This window comes from Dama dama, chromosome 18, assembly GCF_033118175.1.
Source record: "Dama dama isolate Ldn47 chromosome 18, ASM3311817v1, whole genome shotgun sequence".
Taxonomy (NCBI): domain Eukaryota; kingdom Metazoa; phylum Chordata; class Mammalia; order Artiodactyla; family Cervidae; genus Dama; species Dama dama.
The window spans coordinates 81,865,580-81,882,199 of NC_083698.1; the positions used below are offsets into that span (position 1 = coordinate 81,865,580).

The 16,620-nt window shown below is 38.0% G+C and overlaps 1 protein-coding gene across 2 annotated transcripts in view; it reads right to left on the reverse strand.

Moving 5' to 3' along the window:
* The window catches only part of FAM3C (FAM3 metabolism regulating signaling molecule C), a 52,429-nt gene that overhangs the window by 18,661 nt on the left and 17,148 nt on the right, over positions 1 to 16,620 (reverse strand). For both annotated transcript variants that reach the window (XM_061165686.1, XM_061165688.1), the window contains exons 3-5: positions 13,349 to 13,453; positions 4,938 to 4,967; positions 4,146 to 4,269 (exon numbers count right to left, since the gene is read on the reverse strand). In XM_061165686.1, coding sequence (XP_061021669.1) covers positions 4,146 to 4,269; positions 4,938 to 4,967; positions 13,349 to 13,453 — 259 coding nt within the window. The remainder of the gene's footprint in view (positions 1 to 4,145; positions 4,270 to 4,937; positions 4,968 to 13,348; positions 13,454 to 16,620) is intronic.

A 16,620-nucleotide genomic window follows, 5' to 3' on the forward strand; every position in this document is an offset into this window, starting at 1 on the left:
TTTACCAGCTGAGCCACAAGGGAAGCCCAAGAATACTGGAGTGGGTAGCCTATCCCTTCTCCAGATCTTCCTGACCCAGGAATAGTTAAATAAAACATAGACCTTTCCTATATGTGTGCAAGACCAGGTTTGAAAGGTGGTCTGTAAGAGGTACCAAACAAGACTGTTGCATAAAAGAGGGAAGTTTCGAAGTACATTTGGTCTACTCCTTTTGCAAATGTGTTATAGCCATCATTAATGTGAAGAAGCCACAGCGATGACTAATTAACTGTTAAAGTAATAATTAAGCATCATGGTGTCTTCTTCAGGAGAGATCATTTGGAGTGTTCTGCTGTGTCTATCAGAGAGCAAAGAAAGGCAGCAAAGCTACATGGTGACATGGGCTTCCCACAAGAGGGCAGTAGCTTATCAAGTTAAAAACCAGACTTCAATCAGGGGAAACCTATAGCCAGCAAAGGACAAATCAGTAAAGATTTTAAATCTATACAGGTTAGTCACCCAGTACTAACACAAGCTGAAATACTTTCTTTCTCTTTCATGAATATGAAGGTTCCCCCCACATCTGCAGGCAAATAGTTAAAGAAAATGATTATATCCTCTATAGACAGATTCTACACCTTCGAATACAGTTTTGTTTCAAACACCTACAACATGTTCCAGCTATTATGCCTTAAAATGGTTTAGAGAAGGGTTTAACAAACTATAGCCTATGGGTCAAATCTAGCCAGCTGACTGGCTGGCTGCTTTGTTTTCCCACTCATGAGCTTAAAATGGTTCTTATATTTTTATATGGTTACATTTAAAATGATTACGTAAGTACCTACATCATATCCTTGATTTTATCTTTTGGTTCTCCCAGACAAAAATCCTATCTTGTTCGTCAATGTGAAGAAAAAAAAAAATCCCTCAAAATAGTCCACCACATAACTTCTGTACCAAACATTAAGATTATAATAAAAGATGAAGTATTATTCCCAATATCAACTTCCTATAAACTGAAATAAGAGTATATGCCTGAAATAAAAGCTAGATCTTGAATATAAGCAAACTCTTAAGGGTTCTCTAATACAAAAGAAAAAAAAAGCTATAATTCCTGTATTATGTGACACCTCATATTTATACCCGAGATTTTCTAAATATTTCTAAATAATGAGAAGTTTGAAATCCATCTAATCTCCATAATATACCTTGACTGCATCTACTTGTCCTATAAACCATGACCATGACCCTATTTTAATCTTTGTTTGTATTAGGGTTTCTAAATCTTAGTCTACAATGATATTATAGATTCGATAATTCATGAGGAAGGGCTGTCCTGTGCACTGTAGGAAATTTAAGAGCATCCTTGGTCTCTACAAGCAGCACCTCTGTAACTCTGATGCCCCAAAATGTCTACAGACCTTGACAAGTTTCCCCCGGGGAGAAAACTGCCCCCACTGAGAAGCACTGATCTGGACTAGTAGTCTGCAAAATGAGTTTGCGTATACTTACAGCATGTGTAGGAAAATATTGAAATTTCTACTGATGTATTCTTAGGATCCACTTACATATTTCAGTGAGCACACATGCAAACAAGTCTCTTGCCAACTGTGTGTGGCAGGGGGGCATCGAAAGGCTGTGCCAGCAGCTGGGAAAGGCCCTCCAATTGCTGTCTACTCTTACTCCTCTCATCGTTTTACTCAGCAGTCAGATCATTTTCTTCAATATAAATGAAGTGAAGACATGCCGGAGTTTGAAAACCTTCAACAACCTCTCAACACTCTCAGAAAAAGATCTCATCTCCTTTTCTGCACGGCCTGTAAGTTCCAATGAGCTGGCCATTATCCACTTCTCTCCAGCTCTTTCCCACTGTGGGCCTTCAAGCGTGTTCCTCTGTCTGTTTAGAATGGTCTTCCCCTGGCAGTCTTCCTTCTTATCCTTTAATTCTCAGACTAAATATCACTGTCTTAGAAAAACATTCCTTGACCCACTCAATCTAAAGTTGGACACCTTGATCTCATCTCACTGCCCCCATCAGTATCTGTCACACCCTGCTGCTCTGGACAGTGTGTGCAACAATTTCTAACTATTTATTTGCATTTATTTCTGAAACATCCTTCTCCCTACCAGACTGTATGTTCCATGAGAGCAGGAACTGTGCTCAGTAAATACTCGCTGAAGAAAAAGTGAATGGAATGAAAGATGCTAAGAAAATTCAGATTTCTTTAAAATTTTTGTTGGAAAAATCTTTCAATACAGAATTAGAACATACTGGAAAGAAAGCACTAGACTGAATTTTCCCTATCAGTTCTCCACTAGGGATCCCTGGTCAATGGTTTCGTCCCCTTTCAAGGACTAGATTTCAGGGCCTGAGGCATAACTATAAAATCCCATCAATTATTCACTCTCTCACACGAATGGCAGAATGATTCCTGAAAAGCAGATGGACAGCTGGCCTGTCTTAGTTTTATGGTTAAACAAACTGAAATATAAATTCTACATGACACACCCACTATGCTAGAACCAAATTCTCTGGCTCTGAGACAATACTTTTTTTTAATTTTTACCAGACTCCACCGCTTAATATACTTCTCTCTTCTTTTTAACTTATTATAATCTGTGAATAGACAACCTGCTATTATTTACTAGTTTGATCTCTTCTTTGAATTAAACCTTACATGCTTCAAGGGGGCAGAGATATATGAAGATAGCCTGTCATGAATGGACTGGGCATTCTAAGAGAACTTTCTACTTATTATTCAGGATCAAATATCTGGCCCCTTTAGCCAAACAAGGTGAAAAGGGGGAATGGAACATTTTAAAGTAATGGGAAGGATGTTATTTAATGCAAAATCTACAAACTTCAAAAATCCATAGGCTTTCAATTCAGTAAAGCAAGACTGTTATGAGACATCAGAGGATGATGGATGAACAATGGATTATCATCTGCCTGAGAATAAAGGAAACCTTAGGATCACCTGGCTCAAGCTTTTAATTTTACAGTAAAAGTTTTATTCTAAGAGGCTAAATCCTACACATGGCTAACTGAAAAGAGAAGAAAGGATAAAAATGTTAGAGCTTCTATATTAAAAAGAAAAGACAAAAAGCTGGGAAATACTGCCCCATTTCCTATCTGTAAAATTACCTCACTCTTTATATAATTAAATGGCACATATATTATTTTATGTAAAGCCTATCACGTATCTAATTTTTCAGACAAGAGCCAATTAGAAGCAACCAACAAAGAGCAGGGTTTGTGACTTCAGAGCCAGGAACTTAGAAATTAGATAATTAGAATTAGATAATTAGAATAATTAGAAAATATGGCACACACTGTCCAGAGCATGTGTGATGGCAAGGGTGTGATGAATACTGATGGCGGTGAGTGAAGTGAGGGGGAGGTGTCCAACTTTAGACTGAGTGGGTCAAAAACGTTTCTCTAATCCAAGAACTTCACAACAAGTGACACAGGAGTAGGAGATGAAAAAAGCCTAAAAGGTATACTTTGCAGAGCATCTCGATAAAGGAAACCATTCAGTTTAGTGGCAAGCAGTTCTGGGCCACGACGGACTTGAGGTTATTACGGGGCTATTTCACACTTCAGCAGGCAGCATTCAAACATTTAAAATGTGAGATGTTGGTTTGTAAGATAAAGCATTCATTATCTGGGGCAGCCTAGTTGACGAAAATAATCCCACTTGGACTTTCTGCAGTGACGGAAACGCTTTCTACCTGTGCTGCTGCATTGGGTAGCCACAAGCTGCATGTGGCTATTAGCACTTGAAATATGGCTGGTATGACTGAAGAAGTGAACTTTAATTTTAATTAATTTAAATGAATTAACTTTTCCCCTATTACTTAGGAACCAAAATTAAATAGCTATCTGTGTCTATGACTATCAGATGGGATCCAGAAAATTCATTCAGAGGAAATCTCTCATCTATATGTGAAGCTGGATAAATGCGGTGTTCTTACCGCAATCTAGTACAAAATTTAAGAACTTTAAGACTCCTTAAATGAGTGGGGGAAACTGCACGATGGAAACAGAAATCACTTTTCTTTAGTAAAGGTATGCTCAATACATTTTCGAAAGATCCAATAAACTCAGGTTCAATTTGCTAAAATTTAATAGTGCTCCTTATACTTCCAAACTGATAAGCACTTACACATTGTCCTCCAGGCAGATTTTGGGTCCCACCACATTGGCTGCTCCACTTGCCATTTTAAAAGCAAAATGCTTCTCAGGGCAAGCTTTCGAGATTCCACATTTATATCTGGGAGGTTTTGTAGCTTTGGAGAGAAAAAAAAATTTATTATTTTTTTTCAAAGAAAAAACTGTTAACAGATTCTGTGTTTAGTTTGCTTCAGATCTCAAACCACAAAGGGCATTATGCAAACACCAAGATATATATATATGTGTGTGTGTGTGTGTGTGTGTGTGTATATATATATATATATATTTTTTTTTTTAAACTACATGCTAGCTTTTTTCTTTTCCTGAGAGTTTCAAAGAATCTCAAAAAAAAAAAAAAAAAAGAAAGAAAGAGAAAGAAAACCACAAACAAACCAAACAGAACCTCCGAGGAAACAAACTAAAAATGAATATAAATGGAACAAGTAATATGATCGTCACTGAGGGCAAATATAATGTATCTAATTATTTTTAAGATTTATTTTACAAATCCAGGATGTGGGAGGTTTAGGATTGTTACTCTCCATTTCCACTCCACATATGCCTGATGCATCACCAAATATCTGCTCACAAACTAAGGCTAACTAGGAATTCTCCTTTTACGTACTTTCTATTCTTAAAATACTGAAGCTAAAAAACGTTAATGGAACAAAATATCCATTATAAATAAACACCCAAAATATTGAGCTGTCCAATCAAATAGTTTCCTTATAACTTAAGAGAAAAAGAATAAACTATATGCAAAATATTGAGAGGAAATACTTACAACGTACAACCGCATCCAATGCTGACCTTGCTAAGGAAAAAAAAGTTATTTTTGTTAGAAAGAATAAGGCTATTGGCAAGTATCACTTTTAAACATGTATAGAGGTAATAGGTCTATTAAATGTGCTTGAATTATTACTTAGCATACAATAAATAAAACATGAATATTACTTCAGAGGAAAAGTGAGAAAGTAACTTTAGGCTACATAATTTACTACAAACAATCATGAGAAATTATGGGGGCATTATTTTATTACTGGGAGAGCATTTTGCTTTTACCTTTACATTTTGTTTTTAGTTTTAGTTATTATAAATGTAAATCCCAATCATATTACTAGCTATAATTACCACACTGTACAAATGCCAGGCTGGATGATGTATAAGCTAGAATCAAGACTGCCAGGAGAAATATCAATAACCTCAGATACGCAGATGACACCACCCTTATGGTAGCAAGCAACGAAGAGCTAAAGAGCCTCTTGAGGAAAGTCAAAGAGAAGAGTGAAAAAGTTGGCTTAAAACTCAATATTCAGAAAACTAAGATCAAGGCATCAGGTCCCATCACTTCATGGCAAATAGATGGGGAAACAACAGAAACAGTGACAGACTTTATTTTGGGGGGCTCCAAAATCACTGCAGACAGTGACTGCAGCCATGAAATTAAAAGACTCTTGCTCCTTGGAAGAAAAGCTATGACCAACCTAGACAGCATATTAAAAAGCAGAGACATTACTTTGCCAACAAAGGTCTGTCTAGTCAAAGCTATGGTTTTTCCAGTAGTGATGTATGGATGTGAGAGTTGGACTATAAAGAAAGCTGAGTACCAAAGAATTGATGCTTTTGAACTGTGGTGTTGGAGAAGACTCTTGAGTGTCCCTTGGACTGCAAGGAGATCCAACCAGTCCATCCTAAAGGAAATCAGTCCTGAATATTCATTGGAAGGACGGATACTAAAGCTGAAACTCCAATTCTTTAGCCACCTGATGCGAAGAACCGACTCATTGGAAAAGACCCTGATGCTGGGAAAGATTGAAGGCAGGAGGAGAAGGGGACAACAGAGGATGAGATGGTTGGATGGCATCACCAATGTGATGGGCATGAGTTTGAGTAGGCTCCAGGAGTCGGTGATGGACAGGGAATCCTGGCATGCTATAGTCCGTGGGGTTGCAAAGAGTCGGACATGATTGAGCGACTGAACTAAACTGAACTGAACTGTCCATTCAATTGCCAAACTTGATAATCTTACAACTGGGAGCTTGTATCCTTTGAGCAACATCTCCTCATGACTTCCATCCTCTCCCAATTCTTGGTAACCACCATTTCACCTCTGTTTCTCTGAGCTAATCTTTTTTCCACATGTAAGTGATATCATGAAGTATTTCAAAGTTCCCTTTATATGGCCTCAAATATATATTTGGTGACTATTAGGGTATTTAAAAGTTGTTGCTGCTGTATGGTGTTGTATACATGTGCACACAAAGTCCTGGATAATATACATGAAACTATCTCAGAGGTTAGGCTGAGAGATTTGGTGGGAAGAACACAAGAGGGCCAGTGGTGGGTTTAATTTCCCTAAAATTGCAATGTACTAGGTGTAACTAGAAAAAAAAAAAAAAAGGTATTACTAAGAGGGTTTTTTTTTTTTTTTTTTTTTAATCATTTATCAGTTAAAGGAAGCCAGAATTTCCTGGTCAATCTTAACCTGAATGCAGTAGATCTTAACCTAAAAATCTACACTTAGAGCTTCTTAAAAGCACTAACATTTGATCCTAGCCCATGCTATATGTGCTAAGTTGCTTTAGTCGTGTTCGACTCTTTGAGACCCTATGGACTGGGGCCCTCCAGGTTCCTCTGTCCATGGGATTCTCCAGGCAAGAATACTGGAGCAGGTTGCTGTGACCTCCTCCAGGGGGTCTTCCTGACCCAGGGGTTGAACCCGAGTCTCTTGCATTGGCAGGCAGGTTCCTTACCACTGAAGCCACCTGAGAATACAATACAGATAATCAATAGTATTGTGGATAGCCATTTCCGGATGTGGCTAATAAGCATGTGGTGTCATAAATGCTTGCCAGCTGTTTGATTATAAATAGACATTTCGTTTTTAGTTCTGTACTGTTTCGGTAACTGAATTTCCTGTAAAAACCAGTTCTGAAAGAGAGAATAGAACAGAATGCTAAGACTAAAAATAATATGTAAATGTTTAAAAACAGGAAGATGACTAAGTAACTGAAGGTCATCAACTCTACAGAATACTCAGAATACTATGCACCACTGAAATCATAAAGGCAATGCAGTCACATGGGAAAAGCTTAATGTATGGAATAAAGCAAAAGATAAACTCTATCTGTGAGTACTAAAAACACGCATGGATAAGGACAAAGACTTGAAGGAAATAAAAAACGATCAATTGGTAAATGAAGGTGCTGGGGCTCATTTTTCAATTTCCTTAATTATATCATAAAAGGGAAAAATCAATTCTAGACATCATCTGGTCCAAAGCTCTCACTTCTGTAAATAAGAAAATGAAAACCAGAGAGAAACTAGCAACTAGTGATTAACAGCATGTAGACTAGAAAGTCTCAATTTCACTTAGACCTAAACAAACACATACTATCAGGCTCAGGTGTTAGAACACTGTTCAAATCAGGAATGCTTGTATACCTAACTTATGACAGAAAGATACGTGGAAGACAATGGGATCAGAACACGGGTAATATAACAGCTCATTCACATACGTGGGGCACTCTGTCAAGTACTTTATCATGTACTTTGATTTGCTCATCAACTTGGGGCTTCCCTGGTGGTTAAAACATAAAGAATCTGTCTGCAGTTCAGGAGACCTGGGGTTCGATCCCTGGGTTGGGAAGATCCCCTGGAGGAGGGAATGGCAATCTACTCCAGTATTCTTGCCTGGAGAATTCCACGGACAGAGGAGCCAGGGGTTGTAAGGAGTCGGACATGACTGAGCAACTAACACTAACACTTCTGTTTTAAAGAGAAAGAAACTGACATCAGATAGGTTCACCGATTGGATTTGTCCTATCCACAATCAGTCATTGATAAGAATCAGTTTTCAAAGCCATATCTCATTCAAGCACCCAAACTCATATTGCATCCCCCCCAAGATGGGACTGTCTGAATAATAGTGATCACAGGAGGTACAAAATCCAGTGGTCCTTCGAGGAGCCGGAAGCCAGGATAGGGAGCTTTCAGGGCCATTCTTTTGACTGCAGGGTGGAGAATAGACTTCAGAGGGTTCAAGATTCGAGATGAGTCCACAAGGACAGGGACGCTGCTAAAGTTATCCAGGAAAAAACAGGTAGTGGCTGAAACAAAGGTAGTGACTGTGGGTTTGAAAGTAGTCGACGGGCTCAGAACTAAGGCAGCAACACTGACGAGACTGCGGAACAGACCCTAAGGAGGCATGAAGGAAAGGGAGGAATCAACTCAGACATCCACCTTTAGAAGCATTTCGTCATCCATTCACATGAGCCAAAGGAAAAAAAAACACCATCTCTCACTCATGATGTTTGTTGTCTAGCGAGGAGATAGGGCGTGGGATGGGTGCTTGAGTTCCCTGTGGACCTGTTCATTTTAAGATACTTTGAGATGATCTGGGTGGAAGTCTAAGAGCCAGCTGTAAATGAGACCAGGGACGAAGATATAAACTGGAAAACTGGCAAATGACGAGGTCGTGCAAAGAGAGGATTTAAAATGAGGAGAGGGCTGATGAAAGAAACCTCAGAGACATCAATAATCTGCTAACATTCAAAGGAAGAGTGTGGCTGATGAAAAGGAGGTAGAAGGAAAATCACAGATGAGCCTCTAAAATGATCAAACTGGTTTGACTGAGAAACTTGAGAGAGATTAATAAATAAAGAATAATGTTATTCAATTTAAAAACTTTACTGGGACACAATCTGGAGTAAATGTTTCTTAATCATCAGACTTTTGAGCAAATTACCTCCATTTAATTTGTGTAAGAGTAATGGGAGAAGATGCTCAAAGGAGGAAAAAAAAACCTTTGTGAAAATCTTTTCAGATTAAAACTAATTTTATCCAATATGTATAAGCAAAAGCCCTCTATCTGGCCTTCAGTTCTGAGAATTTTTAACACCTGGAGGGTAAACAGATAAAATTTCATAAATCAAACAGGATGGTTATAGACAATGGACACAGCATACAAACACAAAAATACCTCCTTTTCTGCAACTTTAATTCCTCAAACTACTCTGATGGCTTTAATTCTTAAGGTCTTTCAATATACCCAGTTTTTCACTTCAAGGAAACAACAAACACTTCTGATTTGTTTTTTTTTCAGTGAATGTCTTTCAATGAGTCAGGCTAAATAAATCTAATATAATTATTTTGTACTTTAGCTTTTAGTAATAGCTCAAGTGATTTACATATGTATTATTTCAATGGTTTAAATTTAAAAGGTAAAAATAAGTTAACTCAATAGAATAGTAAGGACTGACTGCAACAATATATGCAAAAATAATCTGGATTACTTTCAGCACATTTTTGTTAAGCATCCATGTAGAAAACTAATCCTGTAGTAAGCCACAATCATAACTAAGACTTGTGGGCTGTACCCACGTTGATGCCCTGGTGTGGTACCGGATGGAATTTGAGATGCTGCCAACGGGAAACTGAGTAAAGGGTATACAGAATCTCTCCACGTTACTTCTTACAGATGCACACGAATCTGAAATTGTCTTAAAAAGTTTTGCTAAAGGTTGCTTAAAAAAATCAATTTATATTTGCATATTCAACTAATTTTAGGCAAAATTTCACTTGTCTTTTCTAGAAATGTTGGTCTTATTTTTTTAAAACAGTACTATATAATCAAATGTAAATTTATATTAAACTATCAAGTTAAGTTATTAAATCAACAAATTGACAAATGGGAACAATTCACCACCCAAAGAGGCCCTCTAAAATACTGATTATAGAAACAATGTCAAGCTAAATTTAAGTTAGATGCTCAACAAATGACAAATACAACCACATCTCCAGTTCTGCTCAATTATTCTGAAATGAGAATTAAAAATAACTGCACAAATTAAATTCTCACCAATTCAGTAGATTGGAATCCAATAAGGTTGGGTAGATGGATACAGAGTACCATTTGTTCAATTATGACAACAAAATAAACCATCTGCCCAAAGAATGACTCAACTAAATAGCTAAAACACATACAATAAAAACTTGCAGGTTCCTAACATTAAGAGGAATGAAAATGAATAAAGACAACTGCCTTAGTTAAAGCAGCTCAGTGTTTTCACAGCTGATGATCAGCGGCTTGTCAACTAACACAGCTTTAAACAAATACTACTTTGAAAATGCTCTTTCTCTACACAAAAGTCCTAATCTTCAATTATCTACATTCATTTTCCATTCAATCAGCATGTACTATCTACAGGATCTGGTGCTATATGCCGGGTGAGTCAGCAAGACATTACTGCTCCCAACATTGGTTCTCCAGTAAGGAAAGCCAAATACATGATAAAGAATAAAAGAAAAGAAACTCTATAATTTATGGCAGAATAAAATCAGGTCAAATTGAGATATAAGTTCTAAGCATTAGAACTGACAGTTTAGAAAAAGGAGCAACACTCTAGCAGGGAAAACAGGGAGACTCAAATACCATTTCTCCCAAGAAAGGGCATCTGTGCAGTTTTGAAAAACGAGAACAATTAACAGATGAAGGGGAGAGAGAAAGAAAGATGTGTGGGTAAAGAATCAGCAGAGTCAAAGCTATGGTTTTTCCAGTAGTCATGTATGGATATGAGAGGTGGGCCATAAGGAAGGCTGAGCACCAAAAAATTGATGCTTTCGAACTGTGGTGCTGGAGAAGACCCTTGAGAGTCCTAAGGACAATCAATCCTAAAGGAAGCCAACCCTGAATATTCATTGGAAGGACTGATACTGAAGCTCCAATACTTCGGCCACCTGATGCCAAGAGCCGACTCATTGGAAAAGACCCTGATGCTGGAAAAGATTGAAGGCAAAAGAAGAAAGGGAAGGCAGAAGTTGAGAGGATTAGAGAGCATCACCGACTCAACGGACATGAATTTGAGCAAATTCTAAGAGATAATGGAGGACAGAGGAGCTTCGCAGGCTACATACAGTTCATGGGGTTGCAAAGAGCTGGATATGACTTCGAGACTGAACAACAAGGAATCAGCATGAACAAAGGCCGAGGGTTTGTGTCTGTAGGTCACATGCACATGGATGTGGCAGGTGGGTAAGGGGAAGTACAGGTCAGGAAGATAGAAGCAGGCTGGGACTGAGTGCTATCCTGGTAGGGAGTTTAGGTTTTACTCTCCAGTAGCTGGAAATACTGAAGGTTCAAGAATTTTGAGAGAATCCCCATGGCAGTGTTGACACAGGCAGATATCAAAGATGAGAAATAGACACAGGAAAATCTCTGAGATGCCCAAATAAACCATCCAAACTAGAGATGATGATCCAAACCAGGGAAACACTGTGACCTCACCCAATCTCTTCTCTCTGAAAACAGTGGGTTTTTTCCCCAAAGTAATTTTTCATTTGTACCAATGATCCCACTGCCGCGTTCTCTTAAGGATCCTCCTTTTCTGAATGTTCAGTCTCTTCCCGTTGATTTGTAATTCACTGACTTTTTACCCAAGGACTACAGACAAGCCAAAACCTCTCCATTACATCAAAAAGGAAAAAAAAAAAAAATGTTCAACTTCCTTCGGCCTTGAGCTAGGAGTCCATAACCATCTTCCTTTACCATAACCTTTCTTAGAAGAACTAGCTACAACACACTGTTTCCACAGCAACACTGAACAAGTCCTAAATGCCTTCCCTGTTTTCGCCCCACCCTTCAATTGAAACCAGCTGTGCTCTCAAAGGAGCCAGGCTGGCCCTCTGCAGTAACAGAACACAGCCCAGAAGTCAAGACATGTCTCACTACATTTTGCAACAGCTATTCTGTGCTTGATCCTGGATACCTCACCTATTTTTTCAGTACCAAAAAATAGATGGTTAGGAGGAAAATAACCAGCACATTAAGAAGAATGGTTCAAAGGGAGGATTTCATAAATTGATAAGATAAAACCTTAGACAAAGATGACTTGGGTGGAGAAGGACCACAGCTTAACTATGTGAGAGATTCAACAGGTAGAAGGAAGACCAATGGACTCAAATTACTTGGGAGTATAAAAGGTAGAATTCAGTGCAATACAAGGAAGCACTTTTAAGTAGTCATTGTAAGAAAAGTCACCTGAAAATGTATAAAAACAAATATGTACAGAAATTATGGACTACATGTCAGAACCGTCTAAAACCCAATATATATATAAACAAATATGTACAGAAATTAAGGACTATATGTCAGAACTGTCTAAAGTCCAATACCCAGTACATGGTTTCTGGATAGAAAGTCAGCCATCACCTGGAAGCTTGAAATGCAGACTCTCAGGCCCCATCCCAGACAGTGAAGCAGAACCTGCATTTATCAAGATTCCCTAGAGATTCTTCTGACATCAAAAAATTGGAAAAACAGTGGTTTAAGGGAGTCTTGAAACTAGATGTGAGAGGGAGTGTATTAGGTCTTGGGGATCCCTTCCAAATACTAACTTATAGAAAGCAAAACTCATCCACTACTCCAGAGAGCTCAAGGCTGTTTCATCTGATCTCTGCCTACTAGGTTAAAACACTGTTTCTGTTTCACAGTCTGACCTTTCATTAGTAATTTTTTAATACTTTAAACAGTGCTCAGCCAAAGCGTGTTCAAATATTTCAAATGTTAACTTATTTTATCAGCTTGAAAGATTTTGTTTAAAACTGAAGTAAGGCAGCTTATAGTGGGACATTTACAACACAGCATCAAATAAATTGGTAAAAAGAAAAATGTCGAAAAAATTGCAGAAAGAAAACAAGGGTAGGAAAAGCAAGATGGATGTCAATGGCTGGTATTTAAAATGTTTTATCATGACTCCTAATCACTTGCTAATTGAGGGTTAGAATTGGCTCCAAGTTTTTAAGCAGCCAATTCAAATATCTTCTAGAATGTGCATTTAAAATGCCATGATTAATATCCCTGCTGCTGCTGCTAAGTCACTTCAGTTGTGTCCAACTCTGTGCAACCCCATAGACGGCAGCCTGCCAGGCTCCTCCACCCCCTAGGCACACATAAAATAGGCCCCATTAAATACATTCAAAATGTTGAACAGAAGATTCATGCTTTATATCAAATTAATTGTAAGATTTTCTATTGTGTATTTTAGAATATTCTAATGAATAGCACTTACCAATATAATTACATTTTCTTTTCTAGACAGACTAAACAGCAGAGTGACTCAATGTTGATAACTCATAAAAATTTAAAGACAATCTCGTCACAAATGAAATTCAAGGGGGAAAAAAATAAAAACTTACCAAATAGATTTCCTAAACTTGCATCCATTTTTATTTCGAATACTTGAGAAATAACATAGAATGTCAGTAAAAATACTGCCACAGCAACCACCAACTTTGCAGCACCTATATAGAGGGCAGAAACAATTAAACATGAACTTAGAAGCCCACAGAACTTTGTATTACGCATTACCACGAAAAAGTATAAGTGTATATTAAAACTTCCTAAGACTATTAAATATCTAATAATACTTATTATTGGATTTTAATTTTACTTGAGTTACAACAAAAAGTGTACCAACAGTCAATGTGATTGACTTGCTAATCAAGGAAGAGACTGGCTAGCAACCTAGACACAGGACTGTTTAAAGTCATCTGCTTAGTTTTCACATGTAAAAAAAAATGACCTGCTATCAACTTCTGACTGACTACACAAAAGTTTCATGACTAGTGGAATACCAACACCAAGTATGTGGGATGACTCACTTCCAGTGCTTTTCAATTATAAAGGGCAGTGCTGGACGCAGAGGACGCAAGAACACTGAACCTTCTGGAAACACTAAGGCGACAGACGGGATGTCCACTCGGCAGGGAGTTCTCAAGTGAACTGTAAAGTGTTCACTGTCCTCACCAACCCACGTATCTCGTGGAGCACACAAGTACTCCTGGCATGGTGAACAATAATATCTCCACTCACACTTAACACCGAAGTTTAAGACGTGCCTTCCCCACTCCTGCAGGACTTAATTCAGCACCTACTTCATTTGCTTCATAAAATGGTTACATGGTAAGCTTTGTGAACACTCTGAGCCTTCCATACCTATCTTTAACCATTTCTGAGTGCCTTACAAACAGCACTGCTACTAACTAATTAACTGCTTAATATGAAGCATCACTTGTCTTTCTCCTCCACAGCTAGGCAAATCTTGGCAAGTGAAGGTATGAGAAAGGAACAGAAGCGAAAATGACTGGAAAGAAACAGCATCTTCTTACTCTTAGGATTTCAGAGACATCTCATTAGGTTACTCAGAAACAATATTAATATTTGTCTGTATAATCTCCATTCCCCTCTCAGGTTACTAAAAATTTCATACACTGATGTGAAGGATCAGCAGTCATCTCACTATCCTTGAGGAAACAAAGTCCCCAACCGCGGCAAATGCCCAAGATTACCAAGATTGCTCTCTTAGCAGCAGCACAAAAACAGGAGCCCGGGGTCCAGACACAGCCCAGCGCTTTGTCACTAACACCAAAGCACCACGTTCTTCGGAGAAACTAGCCAAACTCAACTTAATGGGTGAGGAAGAGGAAAAAAGAGCTGTGTTCATTCTAATTTTACACACCTGAAATGACTGGGAATGCATCCTTACAGGAGAGGGAAGTGAATGAACTGATGGTAATCAGAAGGGCTTATGATGCTCCATAAACATAGAAATGAGATGGCAAGGAGGAAGCCTAACTACTAATCAGTTCCCATCCCTGCCTCCTAAGCTTTACCTTCTCCCCCTCCCAAAACTGCCTCCTGTTTTCAAGACTGACTATGGGTCATCTATGTGAGGAAGTAAAATTCCACTGGGCTTTGAACTCTTCCCTCACGGGGTCTAGCAGAGTGCCTTGAACATACTCTCAACATATGTAATACTCTCAACATATGTTTGCTAAACAGATGCATGATTAACAGGTGGCATGTTTCTTCCTGATCATTTAAGACCAAGGGCTGGAAGATTATATGTCACATGATGGTCTAAACATCTCATTTTCTAAGCATCAGAGGCATGTGCAAATAATCTTTCCCCATTCCTTAAAGTAGATATATGAAACCTTGGCTGTTCACAACTGAAATATTAGAACGATTAAAACACCAACTTCATAATATATGAACATTCTAGACTAAATTCCATACCAAACTAAACATAAGCCTACGTTAAACAATCTACATCATATTTATATATACATACATAAATATAATACATATACACACACCATTTACTGAGGGCCTACTACAGAGCTAAATGCTTTATAAGCACAATATCATTTGCACAGCCTTTCAAGATACTGTTTTCATTTTACAAATAAGGAAACCAAGGTGAAAAATCTAGATCACTTGCCTACTAAGGTCACATAACTAGTTAGTGACAGAACTTAATTTTAAATCAAGACCTACCCAATTATAAGAAACCATTAAGGGAGCTAGGAGAAAACAAAAGCTCTAAGAGACAGAGAAGTTGGAGGTGGAGAAACTAACTGGTAAGAGAATAAGCAAAAGATCCCTGAGAGAGGCAGGCAGGGGAACACCAGCAGCACCTCCGTGATGACAGAGTTATGGACCTTCTATTGCAGAGGGGCTCCTCCAGAGTGGTCACCGTCCACCTCTGGACTTGGAAGGGCCTACCCACAGCACACCACAGTTCCCACTCCACCCACGAGAATCCCTCTTCCCTCCAGCCATGTATTACTCTAGTCCAAGAGTGTCCCTGTTTTTCATAAACCAAGAAACATAAACTTGAGATATTTACTAATGTCTCACTGTAAGAATAATGGCTATAAGGACATTTCAAAGCAACCAGGATCTTTTTCTTTTTTAATTAGAAGAGATTAATTAGTCTAAAATCAATAAACTAATAGCTAATCTTCCTATTCCTTCATTAACGGTAGTCCCCTTGAGACCAATACTAGGAAGCATGCCAAACAAAATCAGCATTCAGTGAATAATTATGCATCAATTAACCTTGGTATTATTTGTTAGAATCAGAAAAATGGACTAGATGACAAAGCTAATTTCAACTAGAATGAATGCAGAATTATATGAGAAAGAGAAACTTGCTTTATTCTGGGTTTAAGTAATGTACTTTTAGACCCATACTCTTAGAGATGTTCCAGTAAGAATATTTTGTTTATTGATGAGATGATAATCAAAAGAAAGACTATCTTGATTCTGAGAAATGACAAGGTCTCTCCTAGGATGGACACACACTACTTAGTGGAAATGTCTATGTAAAATGTGAATGTCTTCTATGGCAGTGGCTGTGATGGGGTGCACATACACACACACATATACATAAAACTAGGCAAACAAGCTTAATGTATAAGGACATAAACATTAAAAAACCCAACTTAAAATATTTAGCATAAATAATTTCAACAAAAGTACCCCGCCAAAACTTATACAGAATCCACTAAACGTTCCATTTGTGATTTGCCAACTACGCGAAAAGGTAAAAAGGCTAAATAATGATTTAGTTTGTTATATTCAGTTGCACTCAATATAGAAAATGATTATTTTTTTATAATCT